This window comes from Dendrobates tinctorius, unplaced genomic scaffold (assembly GCF_039654945.1).
Source record: "Dendrobates tinctorius isolate UK_male_01 unplaced genomic scaffold, ASM3965494v1 ptg000246l, whole genome shotgun sequence".
Taxonomy (NCBI): Eukaryota; Metazoa; Chordata; class Amphibia; order Anura; family Dendrobatidae; genus Dendrobates; species Dendrobates tinctorius.
Window position 1 is genome coordinate 3,591,613 of NW_027361913.1, and position 16,879 is coordinate 3,608,491.

General features: G+C 44.4%; 1 protein-coding gene across 1 annotated transcript in view; it reads left to right on the forward strand.

The window, feature by feature from the left end:
* The window catches only part of TSHB (thyroid stimulating hormone subunit beta), a 77,319-nt gene extending 74,242 nt beyond the window's left edge, over window positions 1-3,077 (forward strand). The window contains exon 3 of the mRNA XM_073557270.1: window positions 1,578-3,077. Within this exon, the coding sequence (XP_073413371.1) occupies window positions 1,578-1,838 (261 nt within the window). The 3' untranslated portion in view covers window positions 1,839-3,077. The remainder of the gene's footprint in view (window positions 1-1,577) is intronic.
* Window positions 3,078-16,879: the final 13,802 nt, after the last annotated feature.

Sequence of the window (16,879 nt, forward strand, 5' to 3'; positions counted from 1 at the left end):
TGTGTTTTTAATCCAGTTTTTTTCATGCTTATGCATGATTTGAGAGACCCCACCCCTCTCTTGTGTGACATGCACATAAGGAGCTGTCTTGCACCACGTGCCCATACTAGAAAGCGCCTGTCTTAATCCTGCTCATTTAGACACTGTTCATATGTTCAGGTTTTAAATACATTAGATAGGGACTGCTTCAATACGGGTTACCTTAACGTTGGTGAAGCAGCTTGGCATACATTTTTTTTGCAAAAAAACGTATCGACTAAATACCCTGTGTTTGTTATTACCTTTTATCAGCACTTGCTGTTTACTGCTATATGTCTTATTGCAAGGTATTTTTGCACATTTGTCATTCTGTGCTTTTTGTTTGTGTTTCAGTCAGGGTGGTGTGAACATGGTCCAACAGACTTGTTCACATTGTGCATGTCACATGTGTATTTTTAAATCTGCCACTTTTGCCTTCTCACGAACAAACTGTTTGGTGAGGTCCTGGTTCTCCTGTGCTTTGTTGCAGCAGGTCATTTCCAGCTGGGACACATGTTCTGCGACCTCCTGCAGAGCAAAGCGCAGCTTCTCCTCTGTGGAGCAGATGGTATGAAGCAGCTTCTGCTTCTGCGCTTCCTTCTTTCCAAGCTGAGCCTTGACGGCCGAGAGCTTGGACTCCAGGTGATGCACCTGATCCAGCTGCGTGGAGTTGGAGGCTTCCATATTCGACACCTTCAACCTCTCGTTCGCCAGCTGTTGACAGGCCTCAACGTACTCTTTCCACGTGCACCTTTCCTTTGCCAGTTTGTTAACTTTATCCTCTCGTTGCCAAGAGGCAAAGTTCGATTCGGACAGCTTCGCGGCCATTAGCCTCCTTACAATACATACTATGCATAATCACAGGCTTATTGAAATTAGCTGTATTGAGAGTCCACATGGATTAGAAAGTGCTAGTGCATGCATTTAAAGTATATTTATATGTCTTTTAATGTTTTATGTCTTTATTTGTAATTTTGATAGTTGCTATATTCCTTTGTGCTTCATCTTTGGCTCTGTGGGGGCCATTATACTGTCTGGATATGATGGGGCCAGTTATAATATATTCGAGCAATAATACAGTGCAAAGGTTTGTGTATGGTCTATCATGCTATGTAAAGGACATTATGCTCTTTTGAGAGCTGTGGGGGGCCATTATACTGTTTGGAAAGCTAGCGAGGGTCATCATACTGTGTGGAGGGTTGTGTTAGGGCCGCCATACTGTATGGAGGTTTGTGTTGGAGCTAATATACTGTATGTATGGCTGTGTTGGGGTCACAGTTGGGGCATCATATGTTGCTAAGAGTGGGAAAAGTAGGGTTATTATACCGTGTGTGTAGGGTACTGTGGTGGAATTCACTGTGAGGGTATCATACTGTGCTTGGGGGCACTTTTGTTGGCATCATACTTTATTGGAGCAATGAAAGGGGTATCTAGGGGCTTCAGTAGTAGGAAAATTACTTTGTAAGGGCAGCTGATAGCCATAGTTTAGATAATAGGATGTCTTAGAAAATATTTACTAAATGCATCTTTCCAACTAAGAATCTTATTATTTTTTATAGGACCCAAATGTGAAAGGAAGACAACTAAAGACCATATCAAACCAGAATGTTTGCAGCTACCATGACTATGTCCAGAAGACCATCTCTGTTCCTGGCTGCCCTGTCCATGTGAATCCACTATATACTTACCCTGTTGCTCTCAGCTGCAAGTGTAACAAATGTAACACAGAGTATACTGACTGCGTACAAGACAGGATCGGCTCCAATTATTGCACCAAACCAATAGAGCCAAAATATCTTCTGTACAAATTTCTTCAGTAATATATGCAATCATTTTACATAATTAGACTAGGAAACTACAAGTGGTTTACTTCAAATTGCCACACATTTGGTATAAGGTTTTTGGCAGGATGTCAAAGCACAGGTTATGCACATAGATTTTATATTCTGCAACTGTCCTTGCCTTGCTCCCAAAAAGTGCTTTACCGTGGCCATTTGTCATAAAGCATACTGCACACAACTTCTATATGTACGGGCGCCCTTAGGGGAATTATTCTATGGGGCTCTGTCAGCTCATTTCACATATTTGTTTCACTAAATACTTTGGGCTTGGAAGTTTGCATTTGGTTATTCCCCACGTTTTCCTTCACCATACATATAGTGCAATTGTCCAACTGGGTTGATCATGTCATTGTGTTGACTCTTTAAAAAACACACCCTATTTAGGCAAAGTGTATGATGACACTTAGTTGTCAATTTATTCACAGATGTTCAATAGTAAAAAAAAAGCACAGAAATGTTACAGTACAAAATGGAAATACAGATATTTACTAAAACAGACATGTAAGGCTTGTTTCACACTAGTGTTACAGGGCGCAGCGCACGGCCGCGACTAAGCTCCGCCCCCACCGTGCCCCCTCCGGTCAGCTCCTCCTCTGATCGCATGATGCTGCATGCTATCAGCGTAGCCTATATTTAGCGTTGGGTACGCTTGTCGTGCGCTGGCACGCTTTTGCAGGCGCATCCCCCCTCTTGGCGCTGCGCCGAGCGCACAAAAATGCAACACAGTGCGTTTGGCACACATCGGCGCAGCGCCAAAAGGGCGGATGCGCCGGCAAAAGTGTGCCAGCACACGACCAGCGTACTCAATGCCAAATATAGAGTACGCTGATTGCATGCGGGCGTGGCCTGGGCGGAGCTTAGCGGCAGCCGTGCGCTGCGCCCTGTAACGCTAGTGTGAAACTAGCCTAAGGAGGGGTGACAGGTGTCAGTATATCGTTTTTTGTCTTATAAAGCTTTATTGTATGATGCTTAAAATCTCTAAACTTACACCATCATTCAGCCTTTATGTGTACCTACTCTTTTAACCTATCATAATAATAATATTCTGAAAAGCAAATATTTTGTAAAACTTTTTTTGAAATTTACAAAGGTTGAGCAAAGTTTGTTTCTGTAAGAGGGAGCAGGCGCCATTTTACTATTTGTAAAATAACAACACTAAGTGCTGACTAAACAATCAGAGCCACTACACGCAAATCATTTTGTATGGGTTTTTCCCACAGCGGCCTCAAAGATACATTGTAGTGAGTAACATTTAAAAATTAAAGAAAATAAAGATTTAAACAAAATAAAGAAAAACTCGCTTGCACAGTGTAGATTGAAACAACTGGCATTTAGGGTATTTTAAATATAATTAAATTATTTGTGGCTTAATTTTCTTACTAGTTTTTAGTATGTGCTGCATTTATAATGTCTTGCTGCATTTTATCAAAAAAACATGAGAAGAGTAATAAAAACTGTCATGCCTCAATAGCATTCAAAAAGGCATAATTATGTATAAGGTATCGTAAAGAAAAAAAAGACTAACACCCTAGAAAGAAAAAAAGACTTATTTCAGTAATTTTTATTATAAATAAAAAATATTGGTAAATTTCCTATATTAACAAATATAGATTCAATTCCCTTTAATAAGGCTGGGGCAATTTTGGTAGAAACACAGATCACTCGGTCAAAGGTCCCACTGCGCAGAGTAATACGGGTGGGATTGCGAACCCTAGGGTACCACAACCACATCAATCAAGTTGAAAAAAAGAAGGGACAAGATGGATATTTCGTGATTTGCTTATCATTGTCTCTAGGGGTCTCAGTGCAACCGGCATCACACTGCAATGTAGCAGATGCGCAGAGTAAACTTTGGTCAAATGACATGTGCTGTAGGACAAACCTTTGTAAGGTTTTGTCCTGGGGAAGAGGTCTTGCATGACCTTGAAACGCGACTATTAACCTGTTTGGAATTAAAGCCCCATCACACAGAGCGAGATCGCTGATTTTGTGATGCCACAGCGATCTCGCCAGCGAGATCGCTGTGCGTGACGGGGATCAGCGACTGGCCCCCCCGCCGTGCATCGCTGATCGTGCTCGATCGTCCTGGGCCATTTTTTGATCGCTGGTCTCCCACTGGCCAGCGCGCATCGCTGCGTGTGACAGCGAGAACCCAGCGATCAGCGACGCTGGACGCTGGTTTCTAATGTAAACATCAGGTATCCAGTTGCCACGGCTCTTGGATACCTGCTGTTTACCTTTGAAACCAGCGTACACACTGATTTCCAAGGTAAACAGCAGGTGTCCAGGAGCCACACGGCTCCTGGATACCCAATGTTTAGATTAGAAACCAGCTTGCTCGCTGGTCCTGATCGCTGGAGGGCTGTCTATGTGACAGCTCACCAGCGATCAGCCTAACGATGCCCCAGCGATCCCATCCATGTCGGATCGCTGGTGGGATCGCTGGGACATCGTTATATGTAACGGGGCCTTAAAGCTTTGAAGAATATCATCCGCCATTCATCTTTATCAGTAGTGCAGATTTTCACCATTATCCTCCGTGTTTGGACCTGTGTCCTGCAGCAGTTGTTCCATGCTTTTCACATGTTGCTTAATTGAAACAATACCAGGTGAGCGTACCTCTACCCAGTTCACCCCATGATTTTAACCAGTTAAGAGTAGACCCTATTTGCGCTTCAGATTTTCTACTTTTAATGAGGGAGAATGACTCACAGCCTGTAAAAGATAAGTTACTGATGATTGGCGCATACAGCGCTGACGCATGCCGGAAGTCGGCATCACCAAGGTATCATCGGGATGGTAGTAACCGCTGCGAGTTGCTGCACCGCCATGTGTGATCACATGAGCAGGGATGTGATCACCCCATAACCAAGGTGAGATGCCGTCAGCAGCAACGGCGCCTCAGCATGCATGCGCACTAGCAACTCAGTGACTGGAAACACAAATGATGGGCTAAAGTTGTCTCCGTTACGAATCTGTCTCTCACATATCCGTCCAGTATACAAGAAGGTAAGTAAAATTAAGAGGACAAACGTGAATATGAAGCCAAAAAATAAATTACACAATGTGCCATATAAAAATAATGCAGTGTTAAATATTTGATATATCAGACTTCCTTAAAGAGAAGGTGCCATCAGAAAACATTTTCAGGAACTGAAAAAATGTAAAGAATTGATGTTTACATTTTCTTAAAAAATATCCTTTGTTTATAATTTAGTAAAATATGAAAAATATTTTTTTAAAGGTTTAATATTTCCACTTTTAAACACTAGGGGGAGCAGCTGCTGAAATTTGACCAAAACCTAGCGTACAACTAGCTCACATTACTGCACTGCAATAAATATGGGCAGAGTCTGTTGACATGTGTGTGATGTTACTGTGTACACACACTGGCAGAGAAGTATATAGACTCAAAAAAAGTATTTCTGATCAGAGATAAATTCTGAGCAATAAATCTACTATATAATTGTCTAATTCTGTCTGTCTGTCTTTCTGTCTGTCTGTAACGGAAATCCCGCCTCGCTGATTGGTCGCGGTCTAATGTGCGGATGGTAGCCAGGGTCCATAGGAGAGGAGACTCCTCCGGACCCTGGGTACCATTAATCTGTAAAAAATAGAAATAAAATAAAAAATAGTGAGCTATAGAGATGAGCGACTTTGCCGTTTTTAGAGTTGAGTCGAGTTTCATGAAACCCGACTTTCTGAAAAGTCGAGTCGAACGAAATCGGCCAACTATAGGGAAAAGTCGGGGACTGACTGAAACACAAAACCCAATGCAAGTCAATGGGGAAGCAAAGTCGGCAGGGAGTGGAGGACAGTAAACACACCTACAGTGCCCATTTCAATGCCAACAACATCAATTCTTATTACTTAAGCTTGTCAACCTTAATTTACTTCATAATAATAGTTACGCATTGAAAACTGGGGGTTAATTGGCCGAAGTTGTGGGGGGGTAGGGCTGGCTCCAGGTTTTCGTGTGCCCCGGGTCAAAGAGTGTCAGTGCGTCCCTTTAACACATACCACAATTCATGATGCTCCGATACGGCACAGAAATGTAGGTATAGTACAATGAAAAATACTTCACTTCTCACATGACATGACTGATATCTATTTTAAATTCTACAATAGCTCAAAAAAATGGACAGTATATTACTCCATACAGTATTATGGCCACCACATGGTGCGCCATACAGAATAATGAGCCCCATATATTTGTCTGTACAGAATAATTTTTCCCATATAATTTTCCATACAGTATATGATGAGCTCCACATAATGCTACAGTATATGTTGGTCCCCATGGATGATACTCCACTGTTTTATGGGCCGAAATAATGCTCCATATATAATGGGCCCCATTGAGAATGCTCCAGTGTATAATAGGCCCCATAGATGCTGCTCCAGTGTCTGATCTGCCCCATTTAGAATGCTCCAGTATATGATGGGCCCCATGGATGATGCTCCAGTCTCTTATGGGCCCAAATAATGCTCCATATATAATGAGCCCCATTTCTTATGCTCCAGTGTATAATGGGCCCCGTAAATGCTGCTCCAGTGTCTGATGTCCCCCATTTGGAATGCTCCAGTATATGATGGGCCACATGGATGATGCTCCAGTGTATGATGGGCCCAAATAATGCTCCATATATAATCTGCCCCATTTAGAATGCTCCAGTATATGATGGGCCCCATTTTGAATGAACCCAGGCATGGTATGTGAAAAGAGCTCCATGGAGTAATCTGAAGTGTGGACTGCCGCATCCTTCACTTTTGGTGTGGGTGAAGGACCCAAGGAAAGGGGTTGTTCCTGACCAGAAGCCTGCACTGATGACTCAGTGCTTGCATTTTTTGAAACTTCAGAAGAGGAGGCGATAGAGCTGGAGGCTGTTTCAGCAATGTAAGCCAAAAACATTTCCTGATGCTCCGGCTTTAAAAGCAGTCTACCTACTCCCAGAAAAGGGAGCCTTGCAGGCCTTCCAGAGCCAGACCATGAAGCAGGCTCAACACATCCTGCCTTAGCTACTATTGTGCTTTTGGCACTACCAGCAGATGCAACACCACCACCATCAGTACCAGGTGCCCCCCCCCCAAGTCTACATCCGTGGCCTCTTCTGCCATACTTCCTCATGTTTGGGAAAATGGACCCAAAATACCAGCAGATATATGGTACTGTATCAGAAGCGTACAGCTCTATACAGTCTAGGGATAATAGTAAGGCTGAGTTCACACATCGCGTTTTTTTCACGTTTTCGCGGCGGTTTTAAACGCGCGATTTTGCCGTGAAAACGCGAAAAGTAAGCATCCCATGCATTCCAATAGGATTCCGCAATGCTGTGCTAATGCTGCGATTTTTACCGCGGCGGAATCGCTTCGTGGTAAAAAACACAGCATGCTCATTAATTTAGCGGAAGTGTGGCGATCCTGCACCCATAGGAATGCATTGTTCTGCTTACTTGCGAAAAGTTAGCAGAACATTTGCGGATGGTACCCACGATCCAGAGGAGGGGAGACTCTCCTCGGTGCTGTGGGTACCATATCCCTGTAAAAAATAGAATTTAAAATAAAAAATATTATTACTCTCACCTTCCGGCGTCCCGCGCAGCCTTCCCGACTCTTTCTATGCTCCCGGTCCCAGTAATCCTTTGCATGTATGACGTCATCGCGAATGACCGCGAGATGTCGCGACCCCGCGAGAACGGACGTCATCGCGGTCATTCTCGCAAAGAATTACTGGGACCGGGAGCGTGGAGAGAGGCGGGAAGGCTGCGCGGGACGCCGGAAGGTGAGAATAACAATATTTTTTATTTTTTTATTAATTTTTACATCCTATCTTTTACTATTGATGCCACATAGGCAGCATCAATAGTAAAAAGTTGGTCACACTCGTCAAACACTATGTTTGACGAGTGTGACCAACCTGTCAATCAGTTCTCCAAGCGATGCTACAGATCGCTTGGAAAACGCCAGCATTCTGCAAGCTAATTACGCTTGCAAAATGCTAGTTTTTCTGCAGGAAAATCGCGGGAATTTAAAATGCGATTTTCCCGCGGAATGGAATCCGGAATTCTCGCGGTAATTTCCGCAAGAGTTCCGCTACGTGTGAACGTAGCCTAAATCTCCATATATATTTCATGAGTCATACACAGATGCTCACAGGCTCAGTATGGATTACACAATAAAACAAAAAGTTGAAAAAGGGTACAGTATCACCAGATACAAGGTATATATAGTATAGTGTAAACATTCTGAATCTCCATATATATTTCAGGAGGCAGACACAAATGCTCTCAGGCCCAGTATGGATTACACAAGAATATGAAAAGCTGTAAATGGGTAATGTAACACAAGCGTACAGCTGTATACAGTGTTGGGGCAATCTTAAATCTCCAAATATATTTCCGGAGTAACAGACATACGTTCACAGGCTCATTATGGATTACACCAGAATCTAAATAGCAAAAAAGGGTACTGTATCAGAAGCGTACAGCTGTATACAGTGTTGGGCAAATATGAAATCTCGATATATATTTCCGGAGTCACCCTCAGACGCTCACTCAGTATGGATTTGACCATAATACGAAATGTGGAAAAAAAAGGTACTGGATAACAAGATAGCAAGTATATATATTATAGGGTACAATTTAAGTCTCCGTATAGATAGTCCAGTAGTCACCCTCAGACGCTCACTCAGTATGGATTTGACCATAATACGAAATGTGGTAAAAAAAAAGGTACTGGATAATAAGATAGCAAGTATATATATTAAAGGGTACAATTTAAATCGCCGTATAGATAGTCTCGTAGTCACTCTTAGACGCTCACTCAGTATGGATTTGACCATAATACTAATTGTCGAACAAAGGTACTGTATAACAAGATACAAGCTGTATAGGGTAAAAATTGTTATATCCGTAGATATAGAAGGAGTAAACCACACATGCTCACTCAGTATGGATGATACCGTAATAAAAAATTGAGAACAAAGGTACTGTATCAGCAGATAACAGGTGTATCCAGTCTAGGAGTAATTGTAAATTTCCCTCTATACTTCTGGAGTCAGACACAGACACTCACAGGCTCAGTATGTATTACACCAGAATTTAAAAAGTAGAAAATGGGAAATGTATTCAAAGCGTACACAAGTATACAGTGTTGTGGTACTTTTAAATCTTCGTATATATTTCAGTCTCCGTAAGCCAGTCCAGACTCTCCGCTACTGTACATTGATACAAGTACAGACGGAAAGTCGAGTGTTTGCAGAAATTTGGGAATTACTAATCACGGGAAAACCTCCTGGTAGATTTTGCAGAGGCGATGCTGACCCTCAATAACTTTGTCTGTGGACACAGCGAAAACGGTTCTTTGTGAAGAAAGGATTGCTGTATTGCTGTATAGTACAATTGTGGCCAAAAGTATTGACACCCCTGCAATTCTGTTAGATAATTCTCAGTTTCTTCCTGAAAATGATTGCAATCACAAATTCTTTGGTATTATTATTTTCATTTAATTTGTCTTAAATGAAAAAAACACAAAAGAGAATGAAGCAAAAAGCAAAACATTGATCATTTCACACAAAACTCCAAAAATGGGCCAGACAAAAGTATTTGCACCCTAAGCCTAGTACTTGGTTGCACAACCTTTAGCCAAAATAACTGCGACCAACCGCTTCCGGTAGACAACAATGAGATTCTTACAATGCTCTGCTGGAATTTTAGACCATTCTTCTTTGGCAAACTGCTCCAGGTCCCTGATATTTGAAGGGTGCCTTCTCCAAACTGCCATTTTTAGATCTCTCCACAGGTGTTCTATGGGATTCAGGTCTGGACTCATTGCTGGCCACCTTAGAAGTCTCCAGTGCTTTCTCTCAAACCATTTTCTAGTGCTTTTTGAAGTGTGTTTTGGGTCATTGTCCTGCTGGAAGACCCATGACCTCTGAGGGAGACCCAGCTTTCTCACACTGGGCCCTACATTATGCTGCAAAATTTGTTGGTAGTCTTCAGACTTCATAATGCCATGTACACGGTCAAGCAGTCCAGTGCCAGAGGCAGCAAAGCAACCCCAAAACATCAGGGAACCTCTGCTATGTTTGACTGTAGGGACCGTGTTTTTTTCTTTGACTGCCTGTTTTTTTCTCCTGTAAACTCTATGTTGATGCCTTTGCCCAAAAAGCTCTACTTTTGTCTCATCTGACCAGAGAACATTCTTCCAAAACGTTTTAGGCTTTTTCAGGTAAGTTTTGGCAAACTCCAGCCTGGCTTTTTTATGTCTCGGGGTAAGAAGTGGGGTCTTCCTGGGTCTCCTACCATATAGTCCCTTTTCATTCAGACGCCGATGGATAGTACGGGTTGACACTGTTGCACCCTCGGACTGCAGGGCAGCTTGAACTTGTTTGGATGTTAGTCGAGGTTCTTTATCCAACATCCGCACAATCTTGCATTGAAATCTCTTGTCAATTTTTCTTTTCCGTCCACATCTAGGGAAGTTAGCCACAGTGCCATGGGCTTTAAACTTCTTGATGACACTGCGCACGGTAGACACAGGAACATTCAGGTCTTTGGAGATGGACTTGTAGCCTTGAGATTGCTCATGCTTCCTCACAATTTGGTTGCTCAAGTCCTCAGACAGTTCTTTGGTCTTCTTTCTTTTCTCCATGCTCAATGTGGTACACACAAGGACACAGGACAGAGGTTGAGTCAACTTTAATCCATGTCAACTGGCTGCAAGTGTGATTTAGTTATTGCCAACACCTGTTAGGTGCCACAGGTAAGTTACAGGTGCTGTTAATTACACAAATTAGAGAAGCATCACATGATTTTTCGAACAGTGCCAATACTTTTGTCCACCCTCTTTTTTATGTTTGGTGTGGAATTATATCCAATTTGGCTTTAGGACAATTCTTTTTGTGTTTTTTCATTTAAGACAAATTAAATGAAGATAATAATACCAAAGAATTTGTGTTTGCAATCATTTTCAGGAAGAAACTGAGTATTATCTGACAAAATTGCAGGGGTGTCAATACTTTTGGCCACAACTGTATATGATCTATATATGATCACAGGGAGAGATGTAGACATGATCCTCACTGCCTATCATGATCTGTCTGGTCACTTTGGAGTGCAAAAGACAGAAGCCACAGGCCGTAGGCGATTCTATTGGATTGGCATGAGAGGAGACATTGAAAAATGGTGGAAGGAATGTCACACGTCTGTGACTATGAAAATTGTGAAAGGTGATCATAAAGCACCACTGCATCCGATTGTGAGTTGACGTCCATTACAAATGGTAGCCATTGATCATCTGAAGGTAGAGGCCAGCAGGACAGGACATAGCTACATCTTAACCATCATCGATCAGTACACCAAATTTGTAGTGGCCGTCCCTGTGAAGGATTTAACTGCCCAGACTACACAGGGGTGGAGCATGGAGAGGTAAGTATTGCAACTTGCAAGTGCTGTGGCCATGAGCAAGCAGGGGGGGCACACTCGTGGGCGACGGTACTGGCACAGGGCCCCTCATAGTACGCTGGTGTGTCTGACGGTGAGTGGGCCCCCCCACCATCAGAGACACTGTATTGTACTATGAGGGGCCCTGTGCCAATGCCGTCGGCCAAGATTGGGCCCATCCACCTGTTCAAAGCAACGGCACTTGCCCGGGTGTGCCAGGTGGTGACCCCAGCCCTTGGCGGGGTGGGCAGCCCAGTTATGGAGGTTGAGGTTTAAAAAATGGCATATGTTGATGTGTAGGCTGGACATTCAGCAGCTGCAAATGGCGGAATTGGGCAAGTCCGAGGAAGGAGGACAAAAGCGAGCCAATTTTCTGGCAACCTACGTGTCATCAGGAGAAGGTGGGACAAAATCTTTTGAAACCCATGCATGATTCATTTTAATGAAGGTTAGATCATCAACATTTTGGGTCGACAGACGGGTCCTTTTTTCTGTCAGGATTGATCCAGCAGCACTGAAGACTCTTTCAGATAACACACTAGCAGCAGGGCAAGCGAGCTCCTGTAAGGCATATTGTGCCAATTCAGGCCAGGTGTCCAGTTTACAGTCCCAATAGTCAAAGGGGAATGACCTGTGAGGGAGAACATCGATATGGGAGGAGAAGTAGTTTGTAACCATAGTTGACAACTGCTGTCTCCTGTGACTTGCAATCGATGCAGTATTACCAGTCGTGTGAGCGGTACTTGAGAAATCAGTCCACAACATGGTCATTAAACCCCTGTCTCCAACGCCACTTCGGCTGTGTGCACCACAAACACCCCTTCCATTGTGCCCACTACGGCTCGTGGGAGAACCAGCACCACTGCTGTGTGCTGGGAAATCCTCAAACAAACGGTTTACCAGAGTTGCTTGTTTGTTAGCCAATATTATCTCTAGGTTCTCCTGTGTCATGATGTTGTGTAATTTGCCTTTGTAGCGTGGATCGAGGATGCTGGCCAACCAGTAGTCGCCATCCTTCATCATTTTGGCAATGCGGGGGGTCCCTTTTTAGGATCCGCAAGGCATAATAACACATGTGGGCCAATGTTCCAGGTGTCAATAATGCACTGCCACTGCTGGGTGGAGGAGCACTTTCTAGCAAATCCACATCCCTACAGTCACGCACAAACCCTGTACCTGACCTTGGCATGACAACAATTTCTCTTGCCCCCTGAGAAGCATCCTCCTCCCCAAAATAATCATCCCCCTCATCCTCCTCCTCTTCTTCATCCACCTCGTCCAGGACAGTTCTCTGACCAGACAATGGCTGACTGTCATCAAGGCTTCCCTCCTCCTCCTGTTCCTCCTCCGCTGCAGACGCCTGATCCTTAATGTGCGTCAAACATTGCATGAGCAGATGCATAAGTGGGATGCTCATGCTTATGACGGCGTCGTCTGCACTTACCAGCCGTGTGCATTCCTCAAAACACTGAAGGACTTTACAGAGGTCTTTCAGCTTTGACCACTGCACACCCGACAATTCTATGTCTTCCCTCAAACTGCCTGCCCGTGTATCCTCCCACAAATGCATAACAGCCTGCCTCTGTTCTCACAGCCTCTGAACCATGTGCAGGGTGGAGTTCCACCTTGTTGCAATGTCTATGATTAGGCAGTGCTTGGGGAGGTGGAGCAATCGCTGCAGCTTCTGCATACGACTGGAGTGTACGGGCGAGCGACAGATGTGCGAGCACAGTCTTTGCACCTTATGGAGCAGGGCTGTTAACTCCGGATAATTATTTAGGAAGCACTGCACCACCAGGTTCAAAGTGTGAGCCAGGCAAGGTATGTGTGTGAGTTTTGCAAGGGCTATGGCTGCCACAAAATTCCGGCCGTTATCACTGACTACCTTACCTGGCTCAAGATGTAGACTGCCCAGCCATGACTCAGTTTGTCGCTGAAAGTAGTCGGCCAGTACCTCCGCGGTGTGTCTGTTGTCGCCCAAAGACATCAACTTTAACACAGCCTGCTGCCACTTACCACTAGCTGTTCTTTAGTGGGACACCTCGTGTGCAACACTGGCAGCTGCGGATGGAGTGCTTGTGCGACTGCGCTCTGTGGACGAGCTTTCGCTTATGGAGGAGGAGGGTCGAACGCCTACAGCCAACGGTTTCCTATACCGTGGGCTAGGCAGCACTGTTCCACCATCGCTGTCCCCTGTGGAGCCTGCATCCACCACATTAACCCAGTGCGCAGTGATGGACAAGTAACGGCCCTGGCCATGCCTACTGGACCATGCATCTGTTGTGAGGTGCACCTTTCCACTCACTGATTGTTTGAGTGCATGGACAATGCGGTCTTTCACATGCAGGTGGAGGGCAGGGATGGCTTTTCGAGAAAAGAAGTGCCAACTGGGTAGGTCATAGCGTGGGACAGCGTAGGCCATGAGCTCGCAGAAAGCATCGCTTTCAACCAAACAGTAGGGCATCATCTCTAATGAGATCAGTTTGGCAATGTATATGTTCAAGCACAGTGTACGTGGATGAGAGGATGAGTACTTTCTTGTCCTACTCAGAGTGTCTGGTAGGGTGAGCTGGACTGGAGAGATGCATATGGGGGAAGTAGCAGTGGACCGGACGGAGTGAGAGGGGGTTGGTGATGGTGATGGTATTGGTGGTGATGGCCTAGATTCTGTGTTTTGTTGCAAAACCATTGTGATTCCCTGAGTGATTTGGCCTTGCGACGACACCTCAACATTTATTGCTGGTGGTGTGCTTACCGGTGGCGGTGGTCTTACAGTGGGGGAAGCAATGGAGCGTTGCTGGCTACCTTCAGTTGGAGCAGGTGCACATGTGCTACCTGAGGTTTTGTAGTCCGTCCACGCTTGCAAGTGCATGGTGGTTAAATGTCTAAGCATGCAACTGGTACTCAAATTTCTGAGATTTTTCACTCGGCTAACGGTCCTCCCGCACTTCTTACAGGTAACCTTTGCCTCATCAGTAGGATTTTGGACAAAGAAGTGCCACACTGCCCTCTTCCTACTATGGTATACATTTTCTGGGCTTGCACGCTGTGCTAATTTGACCGTCTGGCCAAGCTGTCCTGCAACTCTTTTGGTTTTTGGTCCACATTTTTGGACAGCTATGGGCCTGCCAGATAACCGCTGCTGCGATGTCAATGCCTGCTGCGGATCCTTCTCCTTATGTGAACTGTTGCCAGCGGCACCCTCTTCCCCCAATGGATGCCAATCCGGGTCAACAACTGAGTCATCCATCACCTCCTCTTCAAATTTATCTGCACCATCCTCTGAGTCACCATGTAAGGTGGTATAGCATGCGGGAAGGGGCACCTGAGTTTCATCAGGGTCAGATTCCGGCTCAGTAGACTGCGAGGGCAGTGTAGTGCTGTGGGTCAATGTACTAGCAGAATCATCTAGCAGTGGCTGTGCATCAGTGCACTCCATGTCAGTTTCATCTTGGACTGGGGAATTCAGGATTTGACTGGATAACCCAGGTATGGTATGTGAAAAGAGCTCCATAGAATAATCTGAAGTGTGGGCTGCCGCATCCTTCACTTTTGGTAGGGCTGAAGGACACAAGGAAAGGTGTTTTTCCTAACCAGAACCCTGCACTGACAACTCCGTGCTTGCAGGTTTGTAACGTTCAGAAGAGGAGGCAATAGAGCTGGTGGCTGTATCGACAATGTACGCCAAAACCTGTTCCTGATGCTCTGGCTTTAAAAGCGGCTTTCCTACTTCCTTTTGATGATGCTCCAGATGTTCTCAATGGGGTTGAGGTCAGGGGAAGAAGGTGGCCACACCATAAGTTTGTCCTCTTTTATGCCCATAGCAGCCAGAGATGCAGATGTGTTATTTGCAGCATGAGACGGTGCATTATCATGCATGAAAATGATCTTGCTGCGGAAAGCACGGTTCTTCCTCTTGAACCATGGCAGGAAGTGCTGTTTTAGAAACTCCATATAGATTATGGAATTCATCTTTACCCCTTCAGGGATCCTAACGGGGCCGACAATCTCTCTCCCCATGATTCCAGCCCAAAACATTACTCCACCTCCTCCTTGTTGGCGCCTTAGCCGTGTTTTCATGGGGTGTCCTTCAACCAGCCATCCTCCACTCCATCCATCTGGACCATTGAGCATTGCACGGCACTCATCGGTGAACAAAACAGTTTGGAAGTCAGTCTTCATGTATCGTTTGGCCCACTGGAGCCATTTCTGCTTGTGTGCAGTGGATAGAGGTGGTCGACAGGATGGCTTACGCACAGCTGCAAACCTCTGAAGGACCCTGCATCTTGTTGTTCGGGGGACGTTGGAGGCACCAGTAGCTTCAAAAACTTGTCTGCTGCTATGACAAGGCATTTTTGCAGCTGCTCTTTTAACCTGACACAATTGCCTGTTGGAAAGAGTCCTCAATTTTTCCTTATCAGCACGCACACGTGTGTGCTGGGAATCAGCTACATACTTCTTGATTGTGCGATGATCACGATGAAGTGTCTTGGCAATGTTGATTGTAGTCATGCCTTGACCTAAATACTCCACAATTTGTTTGACAAGCGGACAGCTCTAGACGGTGTATGGAAAAATTTAAATTTCTGTATATGTATTTACGGAGTCTCACACACACACGCTGTCCCTGTATAGATTTGACCGCAATACAAACTGCAGATATATAATACTGTTTGATAGGCGGACAGCTCTATACGGTGAATGTATTGAAAAATGAAAATCTCCTCCTATCTTTTTAAGAAGTGACACACAGATAGCATATATTTGTCCTTGATACCAGCCGGTACACGGTAGTGTGTGTGGAGCGTACACCTCTATACGGTGTATGTATGGAAAAATTTAAATTTCCGTATATGTATTTACGGAGTCTCACACACACATGCTGTCTCTGTATAGATTTGACTGCCATACAAACAGCAGATATACGATACTGTTTGATAAGCGGACAGCTCTATATGGTGTATGTATGGAAAAATGAAAATATCCGTCTATCTTTTTACGGAGTCACACACAGATAGCATATATTTGTCCTTGATACCAGCCGGTACACGGTAGTGTGTGTGGAGCGTACACCTCTATACGGTGTATGTATGGAAAAATTTAAATTTCCGTATATGTATTTACGGAGTCTCACACACACATGCTGTCTCTGTATAGATTTGACCGCCATACAAACAGCAGATATACGATACTGTTTGATAAGCGGACAGCTCTATATGGTGTATGTATGGAATAATGAAAATATCCGTCTATCTTTTTACGGAGTCACACACAGATAGCATATATTTGTCTGTGATACCAGCCGGTACATCGTAGTGTGTGAGGAGCATACACCTCTATACGGTGTGTGCAAAAATGAACGCTCGCTAACTGTGCTGAAAAAAAAGGAATAAAAGTAATTTTGCTTTTAAAAAAGCAGTCTGCACAGCAGTGTGCACACAGCAGTGAAGCTATCAGGTACCCTTATAAGGCAGCCTTATAAACACCAGCACTGCTGCACACAAAAGTGTGAAAAAATGAACGCTCAGTAACTGTGCAGACAAAAGGAATAAACGTATTTTTGCTTTGAAAAAAGCA